Source organism: Dromiciops gliroides, chromosome 1 (genome assembly GCF_019393635.1).
Source record: "Dromiciops gliroides isolate mDroGli1 chromosome 1, mDroGli1.pri, whole genome shotgun sequence".
Classification (NCBI taxonomy): Eukaryota; Metazoa; Chordata; class Mammalia; order Microbiotheria; family Microbiotheriidae; genus Dromiciops; species Dromiciops gliroides.
Genome location: NC_057861.1, coordinates 219,311,235 through 219,337,350, shown reverse-complemented (window position 1 = coordinate 219,337,350; position 26,116 = coordinate 219,311,235). Strand labels below are relative to the sequence as shown.

At 35.7% G+C, this 26,116-nt stretch overlaps 1 protein-coding gene across 1 annotated transcript in view; it reads left to right on the top strand.

The window, feature by feature from the left end:
* Nucleotides 1-26,116, top strand: part of CEP192 (centrosomal protein 192) — a 153,295-nt gene that overhangs the window by 71,830 nt on the left and 55,349 nt on the right. Inside the window, exons 20-27 of the mRNA XM_043978257.1 lie at nt 12,091-12,239; nt 15,248-15,478; nt 19,798-19,923; nt 20,979-21,122; nt 21,295-21,358; nt 23,714-23,853; nt 24,297-24,389; nt 24,867-24,985. Of these exons, the coding sequence (XP_043834192.1) occupies nt 12,091-12,239; nt 15,248-15,478; nt 19,798-19,923; nt 20,979-21,122; nt 21,295-21,358; nt 23,714-23,853; nt 24,297-24,389; nt 24,867-24,985 (1,066 nt within the window). The remainder of the gene's footprint in view (nt 1-12,090; nt 12,240-15,247; nt 15,479-19,797; nt 19,924-20,978; nt 21,123-21,294; nt 21,359-23,713; nt 23,854-24,296; nt 24,390-24,866; nt 24,986-26,116) is intronic.

Below are 26,116 nucleotides of genomic sequence, written 5' to 3'. Positions count from 1 at the left end.
CTTACCAGCTGTTTTATTATCATTTATTGCTTCAGTTAGTTAATGCGTTTATTTTGTCTATTTTGTCTTTCTTGGCCATATGATGATAATTATACTAACAAACACCTAGGATAGCCTTTAAATTTTGTAAAGTACTTTACACCATGTCTCTTTTCAGCTTACCATTGACCTTCTGAAGAGATTATCATAGGTATTATTCCCATCTTACAGAGGGATAAACAGAAGTTGAGAGGTCATGACTTTCCCGTGCTTACAAAGATATTATGTCATAGAAGAGGAATTTGAGTCCAGGTCTTTTTTACTCCAAGTTTAACTTTGTATTATACCTTGCTGTTTTATTTCCTATGCTATTACATTATCTGCAATTATATCTTTGTTGCCAATGCTTTTTTTCTTCCAGTTTTTTCATAGAGTAAATAGCCATATTTTATAGTTTCTTTTTAATATCATTGCTTCAAGTGTTTATAATTAGCTAGGGGTTGAAAATATATTCTCTTGTTTCAAGAACATATTCCACTATTCTTACTTAAAAATATTTTAAACATACATTTATACTGGTTTTATCAAAGAAAAAATGAGATATGTCTTTATTTTTTGTAAATGATTTTGAAAATCTGATATTGAACCATCTTTACATTTTAATTTAATAAATTCTAATTGGTTATGATAAGTAACTTATATATTTCTAATTCAGAGTTAAATAATTTTATATTGATATTCTGGATCAATTCTAGGCCTGTATCTTTTTTTCAGTTTTGTCTTTATCCTTTTTTAGGGATGAGCAGCATATTTATTTTTTATTTTATTTAAACGTTTTTTCCAGTTACATGTAAAGATATTTTTTTGAGTTCCAAAATTTTCAACCTCTTTCCCTTCCCTCCCTCCTCCTGAGGCCAGCAATAATCTGATATAGGTTATACATTATAACCATGTTAAATATATTTCCACATAAGTCATATTGTAAGAAAAGGATCAGAACAAAATGAAAAAAAAGACCCTAGAAAGAATAAACAAGAACAATAATAAAAAAGCAACAACAAAAGTGAAAAGAGTATGCATCAATATGCATTCAGATTCCACATTTGTTTTTCTGGATGTGGAGAGCATTTTCCACTATAAGTCTTTTGCCATTGTCATGGATCATTGTATTGCTGAGAAGAGTTAAGTCTATCACAGTTGATCATCACACTATGTTGTTGATACTGTATATAATGTCCTCTTGGTTCTGCTCATTCCACTCAGCATCAGTTCATGTAAGTCTTTCCAGATTTTTCTGAAATCCATCTGCTTACCATTTTTCACTAGTATTCCATTACATTCATATACTACAACTTATTTAGCCATTCCCCATTTGATAGGCATCCCCTGAATTTCCAATTCTTTGTTACCACAAAAAGAGCAGCTATAAATATTTTTGTACATGTGGGTCCTTTTCCCTTTTTTATGATCTCTTTGGGACAGAGACCAGAGATGGGTAGGAAAGGTCTATGTCACTGGTATGGGTACAATCCCAGAGCACAGTAGGAGCACCAACAGTAGACATTGGAGGGAAGTGGCTATGACAATAGCAGTTTTGGGAGCTGTCAACCTAGAGACAGTAAGGGAGTCAGACAGAGATTGCAGGGGACTCTTTACTCTCACTGGGTGCAGCTGGTATTGATTAGCACAGTGCCTCCCTACTCCCAGATCAGCAGAGGCTAATTTCTTGTTTTTGTTTTTTTGGGTTTTTTTTGCAGGGCACTGAGGGTTAAGTGACTTGCCCAGGGTCACACAGCTATTAAGTATCAAGTGTCTGAGGTCGGATTTGAACTCAGGTCCTCCTGACTCCAGGGCTGGTGCTCTATCCACTGCGCCACCTAGCTGCCCCCAGCAGAGGCTAATTTCAACATAAAGTTCAAAGTGAAGAAATAGACTGGGAGAATGAGCAAACAACAAAGGAAAAAAAGCTACTCCCAAGTTGGCAGGGAAGACCGTAAAGACATAACCTTAGAAGATAATAATGTGAAAACAGCTACAGGGAAACCTCAAAGAAAAATGCCAGTTGGACCTAAGGCCAGCAAGAACTGGAAAAGTTGAAGCAGTAAGTCTGGTAGAGGAAAAATTGGGAAAAGAAATGAATGAGAGGGACAGCTTGGTGGTGCAGTGAATAAAGCACCGGCCCTGGATTCAGGAGGACCTGAGTTCAAATGTGACCTCAGACACTTGACACTTACTAGTTGTGTGACCCTGGGCAAGTCACTTAACCCCTATTGCCCTGCCCGCGCCCCCCCCCCCCCCCAGTAAGAGTGATGCAAGAAAAATATGAAAAGAAAGTCAACAGTTTGGTAAAAGAGACACATGAAAAATAATGATGAAAATAACTCCTTGGAAAATAGTATTGGCCAAATGGGAAAAGACGTCCGTGGGGGGTGGGGTGGGGGGGTGGGGGGCGGCCGCACCTAGGTGGCGAAGTGGGTAAAGCATTGGCCCTGGATCCTGGATGACTTGAGTTTAAATAAGGCCTCAGACACTTAACACTTAGTAGCTGTGTGAACCTGGAGCTTGGGCAAGTCAACTTAACCCTTATTGCCCCGGAAAAAAAAGGCAAAATCTTTGTAAATGCCAAAGCTCTAGGAAGAAAAAAAAAGTTAGCAAAAAGCAGAATTGGGCAAGTGGAAGCTAATGACTCCATGAGACTTCAAGAAACAATAAAACAAATTCAAAAGAATATAAAAAGAAAAATTTAAATATATCATTGAAAAAAAATAATTTGATTTGGAAAATAGATTGAGGAGAGATAATTTAAGAATTATTGAACTACATGAAAGCCATGATCAAAAAAAGCACCTACACATTATATTTCAAGAAATTATCAAGGAAAACTCTTCCAGTATCTTAGATGCAGAGGATAAAATAGAAATTGAAAGAATCCATTGATAATTTCCTAAAAGAGATCCCAAAATGAAAACTCCTAAGAATATTAGAGTCAAATCCCAGAGCTCCTAGGTTGAGGAGAAAGCAACCAGAAAGAAACAATTCAAACATCATGGAGCCAGAGTCAGGAATAGTACAAGATTTTGCAGCTTCCTTGTTAAGGGAACAGAGAGTGTAGAATATGATATTCTGGAAGGGAGATGAGCTAGATTACAATCAAGAATAATCTGCGCAGCAAAACTGAGTATAATCCTTTCAGGGGAAAATGGAAATTTAATGAAATAGAGGACTTTCCAGCATTTCTGATGAAAAGACCACAGCGGAATAGAAAATTTGGTATTTAAACACAAAACTCAAGAGAAGCATAAAAATGTAAACATGAAAGAGTAATCATAAGGGACTCAAATTTAAACTATTTACTTTCTTGTATGGGAAGATGATTCATGCAACTCCTAAGAACTTTATCATTATTAAGTCCAGTAAGAAGGAGTCTATAGACAGAAGATATAGGTGTGAGTTGATTATGTTGGGTAATCTCCAACAAATTAGTGAAGGAAGAGGTAGAATGGGGAAAATTTTCTCACATAAAAGAGATATACAAGGAAGAACTTTTATAGTGGAGGCAGAAAAATTGGTCAGTGCTTGAACCACAATTATGAGGTTTGGTTCAAGGAGGGAAGAATATATATATACATACTCAGTTGGGTTTAAAAATGTATCTTACCCAATAAGGAAATAGGAGGGGAAGAGGATAAGAGATGGGGTGGGGAAGAGACTGATGGAAGGGAGGGTAGATTAAGGGAGGCAGTGGTCAGATTATAAAACAAAATTTTGAGGAGAGATGGAGATAAAAGGATAAATAGAACAAAATAAAATGGGGGGAAATACACAGTAATCAGAGGAGTGAATGTGAATGGTTGGAGCTAACCCATAAAATGGAAGCGAATAGTGGAATAGATTAGAAACCAGAATTCAACAAGATGTTGTGTATAATAGATGCACTTGAAACATAAAGACCCACACAGAGTTAAAATAAAGGACTGGAGCAGAATTTATTATACTTCAGCTGACGAAAAAGCAAGGGTAGCAGTCATGATCTTGGTCTGCACCTGTTTCTCACATTCAGTTTCCTCAACTTAAAAATAGGGATAGTAAATTCCAACAGAACTCCAAATAAGTGAAGTACTTCATTTTACTACTTTGTCATACATCTTTTGTTCATTTGTTTTTCATTGTGTCTAATTCTTTGTGACCCCATTTAGTGTTTTCTTGGCAGAGGTACTGGAGTAGCTTCCCATTTCCTTTTCAAGCTCATTTTATAGATGAAGAAACTGATTAAACAGGGTTAAGTGATTTGCAAAGGATTGCACAGCTAGTGTTTGATGCCAGATTTGAACCCAGAAGATGAGTCTTCCTGATTCTAAGCCCAGCACTTTATCCACTGTAAAAACTCTATCCACTGCGCCACCTAGCTTGCCCTGCTTACATCTCTAATAGTCTTGTAATTTTTTTCCCCAGAACTAATCCATTTTTTCCTCCTGACCTAGTAAGTTGGTAGTATACTCCTAAATAATTTTGTTCTATTTTTGCCTTAATTCCATCTCATTTGTACAATCTCTTATGTTTTCCCTCATTGTAGGCATCTTTCCAGTGGTAGGATCAATATCTCAGTTCAGGTTCTTTTTTAGTACTTGTCTGAATTATTGAAATAAACATCTAATTGATTCTCTGATCTTGATGTCTATCACTCCCCTCTCCAATCTATCATCTGCCTATATAGCTGCAAGAATAATCTTCCTTGGGCAAAAATCTGACATGTTAGACCATTTCACTTATGGACAGCAAGTTTTTCCTGACATCAAATTTGCCTCTTTAAATCTTCTGTTATTCTTGGTTCTGCCCTTTGAGGCCAAACAGCATCTAAACCAGGGTTTCTTTACCTGAGGTCCATGAACTTATTTTAAAAAATATTTTGGATAAATGTATTTCAGTATAATTGATTTCCTTTGTAATCCTATATATTTTAGATTATGCTTTTAAAAATATTCTCAGAAAAAGGATACATAGGCTTTACCAGATTGACAAAAAGGGTCAATTATGCAAAAAATGTTAAGAATTTCTGATATAATGTTTCTTCCACATTATTGTCATCCAGTTGTGTTCCACAACACTCTTGTTTTCTCCCTGAATCCTCTCTTCTTGCTAAACTTCCCCACTTCCTTGAAACTAGCCTCATGTATTGTAGACCTCTACCATCCTGGTTACCCTTTTGTGAATCTACAGCTTACCAATGCTGATCTTAAACTGGTTCCTAGAATTGAACTGATGTGGGATAGAATTTGGGGTCAAATTGATCATGAGTCATCCCAAAAGAATTACAAGACTCAGTGACTCAGTTTCCCAAGTTTTGTTGCAATACTGTGGGTGACCACAGGGAGAGAACCAGAATAGTGGCTAGGTATCTCTCAAATAGTGAAAGAAAAGACAGTTATATTTATAGTATGGATAAATTGATTATCAGTCTCATTATAATAATCTCCACTTTAGGGAGGTACAGGGGAGGGCCTGTCCTAATTTGGAGTTCCTGGTGTCCTAAGCCAACTCCCGAGGTGGGTACCTTTTTCTGTGGAGGTATGTTTTTGGGGTTTACACGTCATGAATCTGAGGACAAATTTGGCCATTTCTGTGCATGTCTCTTTCTGATTCCCATGCTTAGTTTCAGAACATCTTCATTTATCATTTATTCCTAGTCTGAGTTTCTATAGCCTGTCAATTTTATCATTGTTATATGACCTGCCCCTTTATGTCCCCGTTATGGGTGCTCATTACTGTGGGTATGAGAACCTAGTATCATGACTTAAAAGTTATCCATTAACTGAGGTCTGAATCCTTCTTAGAGCTCATATCTGAATTAGAGCTTGGACTTTAGGTTTTTCTGTTAATTCCTTTTTTTGCCTCCTACATTAGAATATAGTACCCATATCTGGACATACTAATATGGGAAAGTACAGGGGATGAAAGTGAGGCCCGAGCTGAGACCCCCAAAATGAAAGTAGAACATACTGTTTGTTCCCCTGGAAGTCTATGGTTTAGTACCAACTTCCTGGCATATGCCTCTGTTTACTGAAATATGCCTTCCTGTCTGCCAAGTAGCTCACCACAATGTACCTGTGAAAACCTGCATGTATTTCACACTTAAGAGGTATATAACTGCAGCTTGGACACTTGTTCGGGGCCCAAAGAACCAGAGGCTACTCTGCTTTGGGCTGGCGTGTCAATAAACTGCTCTTCCTTATTCCCGAGTGCCGTTTGGGTTTCTCCGTCGAAATTCCCACAACAAGACTATAGAGAAACTATTATCTTGTTATGCCTCTCAATATTGTTGAAGGTCACATTAGGTTTTGGGGTTGCCATGTCACATAGTTGACTCATTGAGTTTTACAATTCACTTAAAGTCCCCAGATGTTCAGAATACATGCTGTCTTATCAAAGCCCTCCCCCCACCTTCTTCCACCATTCTTGTATTCGTGGAGTTGATTTTTTTTGAATTCGTGTTTGTAAGGCTTTACATCTCTCTTAATTGAATTTCATCTTCTTAGATTCAGATGAACTCTAGCCTATCATAACCTACATTTTGACTTAGTTTTAAAATGTAATATTAGCTCTGTTGTATTTTAATTTATTTTGTTAAATATTTCCCAGTTGCATTTTAATCTGGTTCATTGGCACTCATTGAGCTCTATGTGAGCATGTTTGACACCTCTACCTTGGAGGACAAACAGCCCTGATTTTGATTCTTTGCAAAGTTCTAGGGTGGATAATTTAAGAGAGATTTTAATTGGAGTTATGATCACAGAATAGTCATTTCTTTGTCAAGAAAAGGTAATGTCAGACAAACTTTATTTCTTTTTTTTTTTTGGTCATTTTACTAAGAATGTGTTATTTAGTCTCCAGGAAATCAGGAAAATGTTATAGACAGGTAACCTAGATTTTAGCAGATAATATGATGCAATTTCCTATGTTCTTATGTGAAAGATGGAGAGATGTGGACTAGATTTTTGTGTAGTTTAATAGATTCAGACTCATAGAATATTTATTAATAGTTCAAAACTTGAAAGCAAATCTTCAGTAGAGATGACAGAGAGTAGTTGGCTGAATATAATAAACATAACATTATACATTTTATGTGCTAACCATCATAACAGCACAATATGAGAAACATGGCTGATGAATAGTTTTGAAAAGGATCTGGGGGTTGAAGATAGTCATTTAACACTTATTAAGCACTGCTATGTGGAAGACACTGTGCTAAGAAACACTTGGAATACAAAGAGGTAAAAAGGTAATCCTTGTTCTCAAGTAGCTTACAATCTGATGGAAGAGACAATGTGCAAACAACTATGTACAAACAAGCTATATATGAGATAAATTGGAAATAATCAATCGGAATTAAGAAGAAATCGGGAAGGATTTCCTGTAGAAAGTGGGTTTTTATCTGGGACTTGAAGGAAGCCAGGAGGAGAGAAAGCATCTCAGGTGTAAGAGACAGCCAGTGAAAATTCCTGGAGTCAAAAGTGTGTTGTGAGAGGAATAGCAAGGAGGCCTGTGTCACTGGATGAAGAGTGCTGGGGTGGGGGATGAGACCGTAAAGTATAAGAAAACTAGAAATATCAGGGGAAGGTTTGGAATGTCTTTGAATACCAAATGGGATTTTATATTTGATCCTAGAGATGGTAAAAAGCAATTGGAATTTTTTGACTGTGCGTATGGGAGGGAGGAGGAAGGCAAGATAATGTAGGGTATGTGTGACATAGTCTGATCTACTCTTTAGCAAGATCAGTTTGACAGTTGAATGGAGAATGGACTAGAGTGGGGAGAGATGTGGCAGGGATACCAAAAAAGCAGGCTCTTGAAATATAGTGCAGGAATGATGTGATAAAGGTCTGCACCAGGTGGTGACAGGGATAGAAGAGAGGGAGTGTGAGATGTTATGAAGATAAAATAGACCTTGGCAACAGATCAGATATGGAGTAAGAGGGTGGGTGTGTGTGTGTGTGTGTGTGTGTGTGTGTGAGAGAGAGAGAGAGAGAGAGAGAGAGAGAGAGAAGGAATGAATGAATAAGGATTCAAGAATTAACACCTAGGTTGGGAGCCTGGATGACTAGAAGGTTGGTGGTGCCTTCGGTAATAATAGGGAGATTTGGAAGAGCATGAGGGAAGGGTAATGAGTTAACTTTTGTACATGTTGTATTTAAGCTGTCTGTGGGACACCCAGTTTGAGATGTTCAATAGACAGCAGAGAGGTTAGGGCTTGAAAAATAGATTTGAGAATCGTTAACATAGATAATGGAATCCATGAGAGCTGATGAGATCACCAAGTGAAATAGTTATCTCTTCCACATTGCAAGGGTTAGGGACTCAGCGCCCCTGTGATTTGGAAAATCCGTGTAAAACTTTTGACTCTCCCTTCATACCAGAGAAGAAGTCTGAATTATTATAGTATTAAAAGATAAAATGTTATAATAAATGATACTGTATATGGATTTTATGCATTTCTGAGTTTTTAAACTTCTGTGTTGTCTGCTTGCCTTTGTATATCATCTGCAACTTCCACAAAACTCCAAAAAAATTTCCATTTAGTTTCTTTTCTTGTCTTTTTTTTTTTTTTGAGTCACAAGAAACTGGTTTTTAGTCAACAAAAAATTATACATAAAATGAGAAAAATCTCATCGGAGCAAAGGTGCAAGCAGTTGCTTCAACACTAACCCACAGTAATTTTACCATAGGAAACATTACAGCGCATTTACACATGTACAAATCGAGGATTCACCAGACAGGAGGCTAAAAGCTACAGTCAGCACTGTCACCCAGGCCAAGTGAACTCCCGAAATCAGAACCGAATTCAAACAGAGGCAGAGGGGGCTGGATCATGGAGCTGACTTCATTGTGCAAAAAACCAAATAGTTTAAATAAAATGAACTAAAAAATTAAATAATCTGGAAAAAAAACCCAACAAAAACAATACTTGCTTCCCCATCTCCTTCTCTGGGCCCCACGGAGGTTAAACTCGGACCTCTCACGCTGAGCTGAGCACAGCCCATTTAGTTTCTTATGCCAACCTGCAATATATCAAAGTCATGATGTAGAAGGGATAACTAGTATAGCAGGAGAAGAGAGCCCGGGACAGAACCACGTGGGACATCCGTGGTCAGTAGTGTGATATTAGACAATCCAGTCTTGGGCTGCATTGAGAGGCATAAGGTACAAGACTAGGGAAGTGATAGATCCACTTATCTGACTATATCTAGAGTAGTGCATTAAGTTCTTGATTCCATATCTTAGGGAAAGATATTGATAAACTATAGAGGAGGATAGAGGAAGGCAACCAGAAGAATGAAAGGTCTTGGTTCTTGTCCTGAGGATCGGTTGAAGGAACTGTATCCTGTAGAAGAGATAGGCCTCACTACTGGGAACTTAGTATCAGATATTTAAAAGGTTGCTATATTAAGAGAGGGATTTAAGATGATATTTGTAAAGTTCTTTTTAAATGCTAGCTATTATATTTGTTCTGCTTGGCCTCAGAGGATGGTCTTTGAGTATTGGATAGAAGTTTCAATAATGAAAGTTAAGGCTTGATGTAGGGAAAAACTGTGTTATGATTAGAACCATCCAAAAGTGGAATAACCAGAGGCTACTGTCCTCTGTAGTTAGTGGATTCCCTATCAGTGGAGATCGATCATAAAGGAAAACTGGATGACAATTCATCATATGCACTGTAAAGGACATTCTTTGTCAAGCTGTGGATTACACTAGCAGGCTATTGATGTCCCTTCCAACTCCAAATTCTGTTTCTAATGATGTAATCTAATTGTTACTCTTTTGGCTTATGACTGCTTCATTCAAATGGGCAGCTTTCTCCTTCTTGTATCTTTTTTGTTTTGTTTTTGTTTTTGTGGGGCAATGGGGGTTAAGTGACTTGCCCAGGGTCACACAGCTAGTAAGTGTCAAGTGTCTGAGGCTGGATTTGAACTCAGGTCCTCCTGAATCCAGGACCGGTACTTTATCCAATGCGTCACCTAGCCGCCCCCTCTCCTTCTTGTATTTCTAAAGAAATTTCTATCATGTCATACTTGTAAATCCCTAGCCAAGTACATTTTATTGTCCTTTGTCAATTATTTGACCCATAACCTCAGAGTCCATCATCTTTAAGTCATAAGCCCTTACCTATAGATTACCAAATCTTTGACTGTATTGTTTCCACATGGATCAGAAGTAGGCATTTTTTTTTTTAAGTCATCATGACTTTATTAAGACTGAGAGTAGGGGCAGCTAGGTGGTGCAGTGGATAAAGCACTGGCCCTGGATTCAGGAGGACCTGAGTTCAAATCTGGCCTCAGACACTTGACACTTACTAGCTGTGTGACCCTGGGCAAGTCACTTAACCCCAGTTGCCTCACCAAGAAAAAAAAAGACTGACGGTAGGCATATTTTTAAAGGTTTGACAATTTTCCGAGACTTCTTTTTCCAGTCCCGGGGAGTTCATGTCTAGGCCTTCCCTCATCAAAATGTTCCCAACCACTATACATAATTCTTTCCATTTCTCTAATTATGAATGGTTTACTACCTGTTAGTCCCTGATGTGATTCCAGTAATTTCAAAAAGAAGTGCTTTGCCAACTGTAATATGCTATATAAATTATCCTAATTGTTGTCATCACTTCTTTGGTAATGAGGTGTTTCTCTGGTTCTACCCTTTAGGAAGCATCTCAGTCATAGTATTTATCAAGTTGCTTCTTTCCCAACTTTAATAGTCTTCTCCACTTCCCCTTCCTCCTGTTTTCAGTTTTTAGTTTTCAGTTGAGAAATGCTTTAATATATTCCTGTGTCTCTGACCAGGTTTATTCTCTGTTAAAATTGACTACCCTGAGGAGCTGGTGTGAATTTACTGCTTTAAAGTACAAAGGGAAAAATAAATATAACTATTCTTCCTCTACTCCATATCCAGAGACTGGCACCCTGGTTACTCCTATTCATTTGTACTCATTTCATCTCTATTCTTTTCCTGGTATCCAGTGAGCACATAACTGAACCAAGTCATGGGCTCTTACCTTTTCTGTACTATGATTTACTTTTTCTTGGGAGGGAGGCAAAAGGGAAGGAATAAACATTTATATTGTGCTTACTAGGCATTACCAATGCCTTCCAGGAATTTTCCTAAGCCCTTTAAAAATATTTCATTTGCTCTTTACAACAACCTTGGGAGGCAGGTTCTGTTTCTCCATTTTACAATTGAAGAAACTGAGGCAGACAGGTTAAGTGACTTGTTTAAAGGTCATTCAGCTAGTAAGAGACTGAAATTGGATTTGAACTGTTTTCCTGACTCCAGGCCTAGCATTCTATCTGCTGTACCACTGGGCTGCACAAATAGGCACACACTTTTTGTATACCTACCTTTTTTTTTTTACTGCTGCACCTCTTTTTTGGTCTTAAAAAAAAAAAAGACAAGCTCTTTCCTCTTCTTCATCTCCCCCAACCCCTCCAAAACACACACAGACACAGACAACAGAAACAACCAAGGTACTTTTTTTTTTTTTGCAAACTGAGTTAAGTTTTAAATTCTTTTAAGAGTTTATTGTTGGGGCAGCTAGATGGCGCAGTGGTGAGGCACTGTCCCTGGATTCAGGAGTACCTGAGTTCAAGGCCGGCCTCAGACACTTGATACTAGCTGTGTGACCCTGGGCAAGTCACTTAACCCTCATTGCCCTGCAAAAAAAAAAAAAAAGAGTTTATTGTTATAGCTTCTCTGCAAAATTTAAGGTAGTAAATTATATCTCTTGTGTTGATATGGAAAAGAAAAGTATGAATCATGAAACAAAATACTGTTAAATGAACATTTATAATTTTTAAAGATTTTAAAACATCTTCTAAGTTCATATACCGAGAAAGAGAAAATATTTTTAAGTAATGCTCAATTTTGCTCAGGCTTTTTTTTTTTTAACCAGTGTTAAGAGCTCCTAGAGTCAGGAGATATTGTTCTGTGTTGATGTTGAATGATAATATGACTTAATGGACCTAATTTCAGGGTAAAACTAATTGTAAATTGAAGCAAATGACTGAAACTAATGGAGGGAAAAAATCAGCCACATAATTCCTGTTATTGTGTTTTATCATCATCCAGGTAATGTCAGAGTGCCTGAAGAATTGAAGTTTCCTCATGCATGTTGTGTGGGCATTGCTTCTCAAACCAATCTTAGTATTTTTAATCCAACTGATCGTTGGTTACAGGTCACCATTGGAATACTTAGCATAACTGTTGATGGTGAAAAGGTAAGTTTTTCTGCCTATCATGAGGTTCATTTAAAGATTGTCAGGAATTAATCTTTACTTTCTTCCTTCTCGGTTCAATTATTTATATTATGTTTTTTAAACTGTGCTAAGTTCTTTTGAAATAGGAAATTCTTTTTTTCTTCCATACCCAACTTTTATGTATAAGGAGTATAATATGTCATATAGCGCACAAATTTCTAGTGGAAAATACATGAGCAAAGAATACAGAGAAACATAATCTTTCTGCATTTTAACTACCCTTGGACACCAATATTGGTCTTGCTCTGGGAAATGAAGTTGCATTTGCATCATCTCTCTCCAGGCAGTTAGCTTTATCCTGATTATTAGCTGATTTGAAGTATCCCCAGGCAGGTAGTTAATTACCATGTAGTTTTAAACTGAGAGCAACCTATTAATATATCAGTTGTGAGAAAGTTAGATAAGGATCAAAATGGGAATTATACTAATTCTTTAGGTATCAAAACTGCAATGATCAATTTTTCAGTCAATCAATATATTTTCATCTATATGATATCCCTTATCCTTCCTGATGAGAGGCCTGATCTAAAAATAGTATATAAATCCTTTGAAGGTGGGCACATATTTTCCTCCTTTTTTTCTAGACCTTTATTTTTTATCCCCAATTACATGTGAAGAGTTTTCAACATTCACTTTTGGAAGAGGAAATTCTTGATGCAGGCAATAAAACCTTGGTTTTAATTCTTACCTTACTTATTACAGTTTTTTATCATTCTAGTATTTGCTTTTTCTAATAACAGTTATAGAAAGTAATAAGCTCTATTTTCCACTTCATATATTCAGTTGGTTACTCATAATTGAAGGAACTCAATGACATATTTTGCCCCAGCTAAAAAAAACTTACTTAATTACCTTAAGTTTTGGGTTAGGAAGTACATCTTATATTATGGTCTTCCTGGCAGTTCTTCTGTGAATGTTGCTTTGGTTTGCTATTTCTGAAAAATATTTTTGTCTTCATAGTTAGTAAAAATTCTATAGCCTGAATTGCTAATCAGTTGTTTGTGGACCACAAAATAGCCTTGTTGTTTTTGTTTTTAATATCTGTACTCATCCAAGAGAATTTTTACAGATTCTCAGACTATGAAGGGATTCAAGAAGTTGTTTAGTCTAATACATAGCTATAAAAGAATTTCCTCTGCAACAACTGACTAAGCTTTCAGCACTGAGATTCTTAAGGTCCTCTTTAGATAAATTGATCTTGGCTACACTATTCTCATTTTGTACTTATGAAATTGATTTTATGATCCCATGTATTAAACTTTATCCTATTCGGTCCAGTGTTCTACTTTATCAGGATCTTTTTAGATCCTGACTTCAGTCACAGCTGTGTTTTAACTTTTTTTCTAGCTTTCTGTTTTGCAGATTTGATAAGCTTGCTATTTTGTTCCTTTATTCAAGTAATCAATAAAAATGAAAAGTAGTATAGGGCCAAGTATAAATCCTTACTCCAATGGAGACCTTTACCCTAGCTGACATCAGACCATTACTGAAGAAAAGATGGAGGGACTTGGGCTAGATGATAGTCTCTCCATCTTTTCTTCAATAATAGTATGAAAGCTTTGTTAAACGTTTTGCTAAAATAATCTTAAGTGAATTGTATCTACTGCATTACTCCCACTTATCTGTCTACTAAGACTTTCAGAAAGAAAAAAAGGTTAGGCTGCTATGGCCTATTCTTGATGAAAACATGATTGTGATAACTACTTCCACACAACTTCCTTTTCTGTGCCTTTGTCACTATACATTCCTTTAATAACATGTAGTAGAATTTCTCTTAATGATGTCTGATAGAATTAAAGTCATTCCTTGGCTTAGAATTTTTAGATTCTTTTTAAAAAACAGATATTTTTCCTTATCAGATTTTTTGTTACCTCTCTAGTAGTTCTACATAGTCTTTCAAAGATTACTGAAAGTGTTTTAAGAATCATGTCCACCAGTTCTTTAGTTCTCTAGATTGTAAATTATCTGAGCCAGGTGACTTGAACTCATCAAAGGCTGCTAGTGGCTCTTTTTACTATTATTATATGTCTTGGGTTTTAATTACCCATTTAGCCATTTTCTTTCCATGGTTCAAAAATTATTCTTCATGTCAGAAAAAGCAAAATAAGAGTTAAACAGTTATTCTTTCTTTCTACCTTTACTTATATATGATATCATCTACCATAACATGCAGGAGTCCTGCTGTTTCCTTGTTCTCTTTTTTCTCTCCAGAATATAGCTATGAAAATTCATTTTGGTTTCCATAGATGTTGACACCAGCCTTATCTAATGTCTCATTTGCAATCCCCCTGACATTCTTACTGACCTCTCACACTTTCTTATCCATACCTGGTTTCTTACCCTTGCTTCCATTGTCATAGTCCACAAATGTAAATCTCATTTTGAGATACCATCTACTTAGCCACCTGTTCACTTTCCAGCTCTACTTTTTCTCTCTTCTGATTTCCTTCATGTAGAAGACCAAGTTGAAAACTCCACCTGTGTCTCTAAGAGCTTCAATTTTCTTGTCCCAAACATTTCAGTCTTTAGCAATATTTTCTGAGTGAGTTTCCTACTGGCCATCATTTTGCATCATGGATAGTAATCATCTAGTTTGATCTTTTTCTTGGTGAAGCAACTGGGGTTAAGTGACTTGCCTAGGGTCACACAGCTAGTAAGTGTTAAGTGTCTGAGGCCAGATTTGAACTCAGGTCCTCCTGAATCCAAGGCTGGTGCTCTATCCATTGCGCTACCTAGCTGCCCCTAATTTGAATTTTGAATACAGGTGACAGTAAGCTACTGAGAGTGGACTTAGACATAAGCTATTAGAATGTCTCTCTTTTCATTTGTTATTTGACATCTACTTCCCTTGTGAGGTCACTTGTTAGTCACTTAACCCCAATTGCCTCTCCCCCCCCCCCCAAAAAAAAAAGAACTTAGTATAAGACATTGCTTAGTTAATTGTGTGTTTTTTTTCTTTCTTCTTAAAGGTAGATCTCTCAACATACCATTGTTTGGTTTTCAAGAATAAAACTGTTATAGGACCACATACTACAGAAGAGATAAAAGTGCTTTTCGTGCCAACTCACTCTGGGATTTTCAGATGTGTGTTAAGAGTTTCTTCCTGGCCTGTTTCATCAGATCCAGATACAATAGCCCAGGCAGAAGCTTTAGCAAGTAGGGTTGTTTTAACAGCTATTGCTGAAAATCCTGTTGTGGAGGTAAGTAATAGTTAAATAAATGCTTTGGGCAATTAAAAATAGGTCAGTTTACCTATTAGTGGTATAGCAGAAAGAGCATTGGGTTTACTTAGGTTTAGTTCCCATCTCTTTCACTTAATAACTAAAAAGACTTCAGGTAATTCACTTTATTTCCAGTTTTTTTTTCTTTCATCAAAGTACTTAGATTGTAAACGCTGTATGAAGGTTGATATATCATTATTGACATTTTTGCTGAGTCAGCATAAGATGAAGAGAATTATATGTAAAATCCATCTAAAGTAAATATATATGAACACACACATATATACACAAATATATCTGTACACACATACACACATGTAATATGTATATACATAGTTCTGTGTATTTGTGTGTGCATATACATACATATGGGTAGGTATAAATTTAATATATTATTGAATAAACATTTATTAAGCATCTACTATATTCCAGGCCCTTTGCTGAGCTCTGGGGATACAAAGAATGACAAAAGACAGTGCCTATCTCAAGGAGCTTACAGTCTAATAGGGTAGGCAACATGCACTAAGTATTTAATATCAGCATTAGTCAATGTATACCTTTTGATTGAGATAAACCCCAATATCCTAGAAAGACTTATAGTTCCTACTCAACTATGAGTTGATTCCTAAGTAGTAGTTTATGTTTTTGGAAGCACTAAAAAAAGTTAAAGAATACTACCATTTTAGAGCAAGGTAGCTATTTTTTCTTTTTAAGATTACTAAATGACTTGTGTTATATTTAGATTATTAATAAAGCTAAGCAGGAGAAGGAGATGAAGGGAGGACATTTGGAAACCAGAGCATAGTTAGGAGGATATGGAAAGAGTTTTAGGATAGAAAGATTATTGACACAGGAAAAGCAAAGAATCTGACCCTAGAATTTATAGAAGTTGAAATGAGGAAATTCAGATGATGAAATCAAGTTTGATGTTATAGAAAATTGGTTTCTTGTTTCAAAAATGTATGCAGCAGCAACCCAATATGTATAAGTTGACTAAAATAATCACTGTTTATACATTGATCTTTTATTGTCAAACATTATATCTCCAAACTTTGGAGAAATGAATCGGATTACCAAGAGATGATTAACAGCCATTCCATATTTAGGGTTTTTTTTTTGGTGAGGCAGTTGGGGTTAAGTGACTTGCCCAGGGTCACCCAGTTAATAAATGTTAAGTGTCTGAGGTCAGATTTGAACTTGGGTCCTCCTGAATCCAGGGCCAGTGCTCTATCCACTGTGTCACCTAGCTGCCCCCATATTTAGTTTTATAAGCACTTCAGGATCCTAACCCACCTTCCTGATTACCTTTTTTGGGGGGGGGGGCGCTTTAAGTATAATATTTAAATGTTTGGTAAAGTTCTCTGCAGTGGTTAGAGGCCTTCTACCATGTATGTGGTAAAGGTATTTTTCTTTCATTTTGCTGAATATTGATTTAAGCTTCTATTGTATTCATGGCAATATACCAGATATTTGGGGGTCTATGGGAGGGAGGAGCCAAAATTATGTATAGTTTCAGCCATTGAGCAGTTTACAATGTAAGTAGATTTGAATTTTACTGATTTCCACCCACTTTCTAGTGGTTTCCCTCCAATCCTTTTAAAATATTTTTGTGTATATCAATATTGTACATGTTTCCCCACTAAAATATAATCTCCTTGAGGATAGGAACTGTTTGTTTTCCCATTGCCTAACATATACGCCCTAAATAAATGCTTGACGATTGATTTAAAACAGCTATAGTGTTTATCTGAATGTAGATTAACTAGAATAAGACAGAGAAATCTATCTCTGTATGTACACATATTGATACATACACAGTGAAAATAATTATATGAAACTATTATATTTTTAAAAATGGTTTATTTGTAAGAAATCTAGGGTGTGGGAGATTTTTGCAGTTTGTTTTTTAAGGAACCTTTTTCCTCCTAAAAGTAAGTTGCCACCCAATGTAAGATGTATAATAAGTTAAAGGAAATCTAGAAAAGTAGAGAAGTTTTTAATAGTAAAGAAACATGAGAAAATGAGTTTCTGGGAGATTTAACACATATGGGTCACATTCATTCAATATATCTCCGTATTCCACTTCTAGGGGAGCACCTGACTCATTTTCAAAGCTTAGAAACCATATTCTATGGGATTTAACACCTTGACTGCCTTCCCTAATTTTTTTTTTAAAGAGTTAGCATAAACACACCAGTGATTATTGAGAAAAGTCTTATTCTGTATATGAACAAACATATAGGGAAGGTAGTACATGATCAAGTACCCAATGAGTGGTTAAGTACAATAGGAGTTCAGAGGAGGAGAGGGTTTAGTGTGGGCTGGAATAATTGGCACAAACCTCATGACATAAATGAATCTTAAGTTGAACCTTGAAGAATGGGTAGGATTTGAGTAGGCAGGCACCAAGCAATTTTAAAAGAAATAGTATAAAGTGAATTCAACTTAGTTGGCAGTAGTTCAAAAGATGTATTCATAGATGTGGGCCATTTAAGCCCAAGCTGATGATTTGTGATGCAGGGGGAAAATTAAAAGATTAGAAGAGTAAATTGGTACCAGTTTATAGGAGGCCTTCAGTGATAGATTAAGGATTTTGGACTTAATCCTGTAGGCAGAAAAGTTGTAGGAGGTAACAGAACAGAAGTTGAGTTTTTGAAAAAATGAACTTAGTGCCAATATGTGGCATAGTTGAAGTGAGCAGAAATGGGGTGAGGAGGTTTTCCCTTTAAAATATTGTTTGGGGGCAGCTAGGTGGCACAGTGGATAGAGCACTGGCCCTGGATTCAGGAGGACCTGAGTTGAAATCTGGCCTCAGACACTTAACACTTACTAACTGTGTGGCCCTGGGCAAGTCACTTAACCCCAATTGCCTCACTAAAAATAAAAAAAAAAAATATTGTTTGGGGGCAGCTAGGTGGTGCAGTGGATTAAAGCACTGGCCCTAGATTCAGGAGGACCCGAGTTCAAATTTAGCCTCAGACACTTGACACTTACTAGCTGTATGGCCTTGGGCAAGTCACTTAACCCTCATTCTCCTCCCCCCCCCCATATATTGTTTGGAGAATATAGAATTTAATATCTGATCACCATCAGATTTAATGTTTTTTTGGGAAAGAGAAATATGACATTGCAATCATATCCCTTTTTGTTATTTTCACCATTTAAAAAATTTCGTTAAAGATTATACATACAGAGGGGCAGCTAGGTGGTGCAGTGTGACCCTGGGCAAGTTACTTAACCCTCATTGCCCTGCCCCCCCCCCAAAAAAAGATTATACATACACATACACGTGCTACTTATTATTTCCTTTTTGATTTTGGCTGTGACCATGCCTTAGATTGTGATCATTTTAAATAAATATTTTTAATGTTTAAGGACTAAGTCTGAAAAATAACTTCTTATATGTGTTCTGATATAGAATTAAATGTAGCAGTAATCATCTTAGGCACTTATGTGCCAAGCACTGTGTGCAAAAAGATAAAAACAAAATCTTTTTAGGAATATTCTATTCTATTGTGAACTCTTCAAAAAGCAACTATGTAATTTTGAACCTGTAGTTTTTATTTTAGGATGAAGTAGTATGTATATGAGCTACTAAATGGTGCAATGGATAAGAGTTCCAGGACTGAAGTCATGAAAACTCATCTTTCTGAGTTCAAATTTGGCCTCAGACACTTAACTAGCTGTATTACCCCGGGCGAGTCACTTAACCCTGTTTGCCTAAGTTAAATAATGATCTGGAGAAGGAAATGGCAAACCACTCCAGCATCTTTGCCAAGAAAACCCTAAATGTGGTCTTGAAGAGTCAGATATAACTGAACAACAACTGTATATATACAGGGTGTTCAAAAAAATCTTAGTGTAGATACTCTTCTCTGTAGAGCGTTTTTTCTTTCTTTTTTGGTGGGGCAGTGAGGGTTAAGTGACTTGCCCAGGGTCACACAGCTACTATCAAGTGTCTGAGGCCATCTTTAGAACTTTAAAACTGCTTTAAGACCTTTTGGATACCCTGGATCAATGAAACATAACTAAGCTCGGCATTTTTTTTCCTGATAAATTTTGATATATATTTGAATATTTCACAAGTAGAGTTCAGAATTAGAATTTCTAGAAAGTACTCATGGGAAATTTACTTATTCTCAGCTTATTAGGAACTAAGTATAATGGTATCTTCATCTGTGACTTAGATGTTCCTGTCAGTGGTGCTATGCCCATTGTTATATTGTAATTCTTAATGAAACATTTCAGTATCATACTTTTTTAAAAAAAGTTGTTTCTTTCATCATTCAAAAAAACAGGTGGAAACCATCAAGACAGACTTACTTGATTTTGGAGATCTAACTTACGGAAGTTGGAAAGTTCTTCCATTAAAATTGATAAATAAGACTCATGCTGTTATTCCAATTAGGCTCATCATCAATGCGGTAAGCATACCAAATCTCTTAAGCAAATTCAGAACCTGTCTTGTTTTTGGAATTTTAGAAATAGTTGGGTTTGAAGTGGTGATGAAGTTTTATTAGGAATAATGTAATGCAGATAATAGTTTAAAAATCCATTAAATTTTGGTTGAGCATTACCCAGACATTAGAATTTCAGGTAACTCTAATGTACAGTATGGTGTAGTAGAGAGCTGGCTTCTGAATCAGGAAGAGCTGGGTTCAAGTCTAACCTTTGCCACTTGTTGGCTTTGTGATTCCAGGCAAGTCATTTGACCTCTAATTACCCCCACGAACATTGATAGAAGCACCATTTTAGCAGGAACTTCTTAACATCTGTGAAATCAAAGGTCCATACATGTACAAAAATGTTTATTGTAACTCTCTGTGGTGGCATAGAATTGGAAACTGAGGGGATGCCCATCAATTGGAGAATGGTTGAACAAGTTGTGCTATATGAATGTAATGGAATACTATTGCGTTTTAAGAAACGACAAGCAGGCACATTTCAGAAAAACCTGGAAAGGCTTATATGAGGTGAAGCAAAGTGATCAAAACCAGGAGAACGTTGTATATAGTAACAACACTGTTGTATGATGATCAGCTATTAATAACTTAGTTCTTCTTGTAACAGTACAATGATCCAAGAAAATTTAAAAGAACTCATAATGGAAAATGATGAAAAATGCTATTCATATCCAGAGAAAAACTGATTAAGTCTGAATGCAGATTGAAGCATACTGTAGTCTCTATCTTTTTTTGTGCTTTTTTTCCTTTTGGTCTCTTTCTTCTTTCACAACATGACTAATATGAAATAGCTTTTACATGATTGAACATATATACCTATTTAAAATTACCTTTTTAGAGAGGAGGGAGGGAGAAAATTTGGGATTCAAAAATTTTTTTTGAAAAATATTAAAAATTATCTTTACATGTAATTGGAAAAAATACTGTTAAGAAAAGAAGAAATCATAGGCCCAGTTAAAAGAAGGAAGAAAAAGGTAGTAGCATTATTGAAATTCATTTTTGTGTTTTCCAAACAGAATGCTATAGCTTGGCGTTGCTTTACATTTTCTAAGGAACCATTTAATGCTTCTTTAGAAACTGCTCTTCAAAGTGATGTAATTGCTCAGCTCACAGCTCCTTCTGTTATAAACCATGTGATGTATGCCAGTCGTGATGGACATGTAAGTTGTGAGTTTTTAACATTTACCCAGAGTAGAGGGCAGAGGGCAAGGTTTCTAAAGAATTCTTTTATTAAATTGTTTATGTTCCTCCTGCCAAAAATAACAATAAATTATTATAATTGTCTTTAAATAATCTTAACAATGTCTTTGCTTAATATCTTTTCATTTTCAGGATCCGGAATTTCTGAAGATCTGGGTTATTTTCCATGGTCCAAAACAACAGATCTCTGCTTCAGGTATTCCTTAATAGCATTTTGATATTCTTATTATAATTTATAACTTTTTTCACTAGCACTATTGGATAATTTAAGGCTTTTTAACTCTAATATATGATGGAGTGAATATTTTGAATGGACTGTGCACATGGGGTAGAGACATGTAAGGGGAGATAAAGAAAGCTACGTATATTCATGGACAATGAGTTACCAAAAAGTATTTCAGTATTGAAATCATTACAGTAAAAACATCATTAGTTCAGGCTTAAGTAATTTTGAGTTTGTGATAATTATATCCTGGCTAAGCTTAATTTTATCCAAAGTTGCTAATAACTTATACTATCTAAATCATTAAAATCAGAAGATCTGTATCCAGTTCCTGCTTCTTTTCTTAAGAGCTATTTTATTTTAGGAAAATTATTTAATCTATTTAAGCCTGTTTTCTCATCTGCAAAGTTGCAGCAATACTACTTGGACTATGTCAAAGAGTTGTTGTGAGGATGTGCTTTGTAGCTATAAAGGGCAATAGTAGAATCTCCATTTTATGTAGTTTCTTGCTTGCTGCTACTGCATACTACTATTGAGTTACATTGGACTTACTTAGTCCTTTTTTTTTTTTTTTTGGTGAGGCAATTGGGGTTAAGTGACTTGCCCAGGGTCACACAGCTAGTGTTTAAGTGTCTGAGGCTGGATTTGAACTTAGGTCTTCCTGAATCCAGGGCCGGTGCTCTATCCACTATGTCACCTAGCTGCCCTTACTTAGTAATTTTTAAGATATTTACAAAATTATATAGAAATTGATGTTGACTCTATTCATTAAAGTGGGACCAAAGAATGCGAGAAAACAACCAATACCAAGCAACTTCAGTTCGATTATTTGTATTACCCTTTGTCTTTAGGGCTGAATTTAAAGTCTAAATAGCCTTCATTTGTATACTTGAAATTATACAAAGATTTAAAAAAAAATTCATGAGGCTTTTCACTAGCCTACTGGCACCTTAAAGTTCACTTTAGTTATCTCATTTGATTATTCCATCAGCCCCATGTAGTAAATAAGATACATATACCTATTTTTCAGGTAAGAAATCTGAGCTACAAGGAGAAGAAATAACTTGTATAAATTCAGAGTTTATATTAAAATTGAACTTTGCGCACTACAGGACGAGTTCTTTTTTCATTATATTTTGGTACCAGAATGTGCTACTCATTTGACTAATTTTCTTTTTTCTTCACACTTAAGATTTTACTATACTAACTATACATTAATCACCCAACATCCTGTCACAAAATTTAGTTCTCTTGACCCTTAGAATCACTAGCTTTCTCCAAAGCTCAATTCAGGTGCTATCTCTTCTATGAGGCCTTCCTCGATCCCCTCCTCTGCTTAAGCCTCTGTCTCAAAATTACCTAATATTTTTTCTCCCTTTCCCTCCCCCTCTCCTCTTTCCCTCTCTCTCCCTTCATCACCTCTCTCCCTCTCTCTTTCCTTTCCCTCTGCCTTTGTCTGTCTCAGACAGGGACTGTTTCCTTTTTTTTTTTTTTTTTTAGTGAGGCAATTGGGGTTAAGTGACTTGCCAAGGATCACACAGCTAGTAACTGTTAAGTGTCTGAGGCCGGATTTGAACCGGCTGCCCCGACTATTTCCTTTTTGTAGATGTGCCACCAACACCTAGCACAATGCCTGACTACACTTAGTGGGTACTTAATAATTAATTATTAATTGGTTATTAAGGTCTTTAAAGTCAGGGGAAATGTAGCTTCGCTATGAGCCAGGATTAGATTAGGGGAATGTTTGTTTTTTGTTTTGGTTTCTTTTTATTTTAAAGAAATAAATGGGGATCCAAAGGTATGTGTGTCTTTTCTTATGTATTAGTGTGTGACAGTTTTTTAAGAAACATTTTTCCAGGTATCCCATATACATATACATATGAGATTTAGATAGGTAATTTAAAAAAATTAATTGGCTTTTCAAAAAATTTTTATACCTGACATTTTTATTTCCTGTATATATAACAATGGTGAAGATTGAAATAAGCTACTAAATTGATGACAAGTGAATTCATCCCAAATTGATTATTACTAGATAATTTTTACATATTTTCTCCCAAGATCTTTTTATTCTTCAACAGAAGATGAATATAGTATCCACTCCATAATGATTTTGGGTTTATTAAAAACAAAGAAGTTTCTTTTATTTGAGAGTTGTCTTCTTGCAGGTATATGGCTCCTTCACACAGTGGGTTTATAAAAGAACAGAAATTCATCTTAATGTCTCTTCTTAGTATTCTTTCTCTGACCTATTGAACTTAATTTACGTTTCTGATTTTGACTAGGGGCAGATAGTTTTTCAGTTATGTTATCAATGTTATTTTACAGGGAACCTGGGCCCAGCAGAAGAATTTTTGGCAAGAATTGATGTGGAAGTTGATAGCCCAAGCCCTACTACTGTTATTAAAAGTGTTGCTCTTCGAGCAAGAGTAGGAATAGCTAGGATACATGCTCCAAAAGACTTGCAGGTACTATAACTATGAAACATAAAACTGATTTTTAAATTAGTATAGTTTTTTAACTTAATAATAATCCATTTTTTGATAATTGAGGAGTATTATGATTTTTTTCAATCTTTTATTGTTATCTTGTTTTTATTTTATTCATTTTTAATAATTATACTTCTTCCTCCTACTTAATGAGCCATTTCTTACACAAAGATTAAAAAAAGGAAAATGGGAAAATAGAAGTTTAGTAAAACTTACATATTGACTTTGTGGAACAGTATATGCATTATTTTTACCCTGCTTCTCTCTAGTGATGCAGATGACAACTTCTTTATAGCATTTTCTCTAGTTTGACTCTGATCCATGTTTTACCATAGCTAAGGTAATTCATGCAGCACATTGGATGCTTTTCTTTTAGAGATAATTCACTCTTCATGAAAAAAAAACTGCTCTCTTTTCCCTAGAGTATGCATTTGTTTGCCAGTGTGGGTTCATCAACAAAGCAATTTTTGCCTTTGAAAAATGCTGGAAATATTGGTGTCTACTTAAATATTAAGGTAAGACTTATTAATAGTATTGGGTGATAGTATTTTTCAAAGAAAATTTTTGTGAATGTCAGTTCATAAATATGAGGTAGCATGATATAGGAGAAAAAATATACAATAGTATGTTTTCAGAAATGATTGAAAAATACAGTATTTTTATTAGTTAAAACATAAAGTTTTACACATGAGCACACATATTTAGGTTTTGAGCTTGAAAAACCTTGATTTCAGTATACAATAAGGGAGAATTAGAAGAGAGTGAGGTAGGGAGGTTTGTTGTTGAGAGGTGGGGAACTGGGTATAAACTGGGGAGAAGACACCATTGAAACTTTTTTTCTGCAGACTAGGAGGCTATAGATAGAAAGATAGGACAAAGTGGTGAGCAGAGGAAAAGAAGGTACAAAAGATTGTATGGTGGTAAAGAAGACAGTGGAAGCAGGGAAATAGAAGTATGGTCACATGGGCATTACATGACTTCTGTTTTTACAGATTTCAGATCAATTCAATCACTTTTCTGTAAACCCAGAGAATCTCTTTCTTAAACCTGAAGAGGAACAAGAAGTTGCAGTTTCATTTACTCCGAAGGATTTCAAAATTTATGAAGAAAGGTGATGTAAAATATTTCATACCTTGATAAGTACAAGTACTTGAAATCTTTAGCTTTAAGTGAATCCAGTGATTTGAATATGCTACCATTAGGTGGCATTGTGCTTCAATCACCTGGTCAAAACCATGACATTTCTATTTCCCTAGGTTCCAGATAGTAACAAGCTCTTAATATAAACCATCAGTTTTCCACTCCTTATATATTAAAAATGTTCTTTTTATTGTAATAGCTGAAAAACCATTTAAAAAACTAAATCTTTAAAAGGACTTCAGATAAATTTTTTGAACATTGTAAGTATCTGATACATTTTTAATAAAACCTGTAATTCTTTGAAGATTGAAAGCCTGTCTCTATTGAGCTTATCACTTACTTGTTTCCATGCTTTTGTGAATCTTGAGAAAGATTTTTATCTCAGGCTTACCCAGTTATGTGACTCGTAGAGGCTCGATGAATAAGAACTGTCTTCTGGGAGTTAGATCTTACTGGTTTGTTTTCAGTTTTTAATCAGCTTTGCTATCATAATGACCTGGGCTGTGTGTTTTCTCAGTGGTTGGCTACTCTTTTCAGCCACAGGTGGCCCATATCTCCCCAGCTAAAGTGTTCAAGTTAATTAAAGGAAAGGCCTCATAAGGTTTACCATTTCAATTTTGCTCTTTGAAACCCTCTATTCTTACCTCTACTTTTTTTTTTTTTTGGGTAAGGCAATAGGGGTTAAGTGACTTGCCCAGGGTCACACAGCTAGTAAGTGTCAAATGTTTGAGGCTGGATTTGAACACAGGTACTCCTGACTCCAGGGCCGTTGCTCTATCCACTGTGCCACCTACCTGCCCTCTCTTACCTCTACTTTTATCAAAAACAGAAGAAATAGCAATTTAGTCCAATCGCTTTTCACAAAGCAATGCATTTTTTTAATAGTTCACATCAAATTTAATCTACTTTCTAAATAACCCATTACTCTTTTCTAAATGATCCTTTATGTTTCAAATAGCACTTTGAAAGAGGACAGATTCCTTCATATATCCCTTTTGCTATTTGGAACATAAAGGACCAGTTGAGAAATTAACAAAATTATTATAAGTAAGCCAATGTCATTTGAGATTCCCATTAGTGAAGGGTATAGTAGAAGTATTTA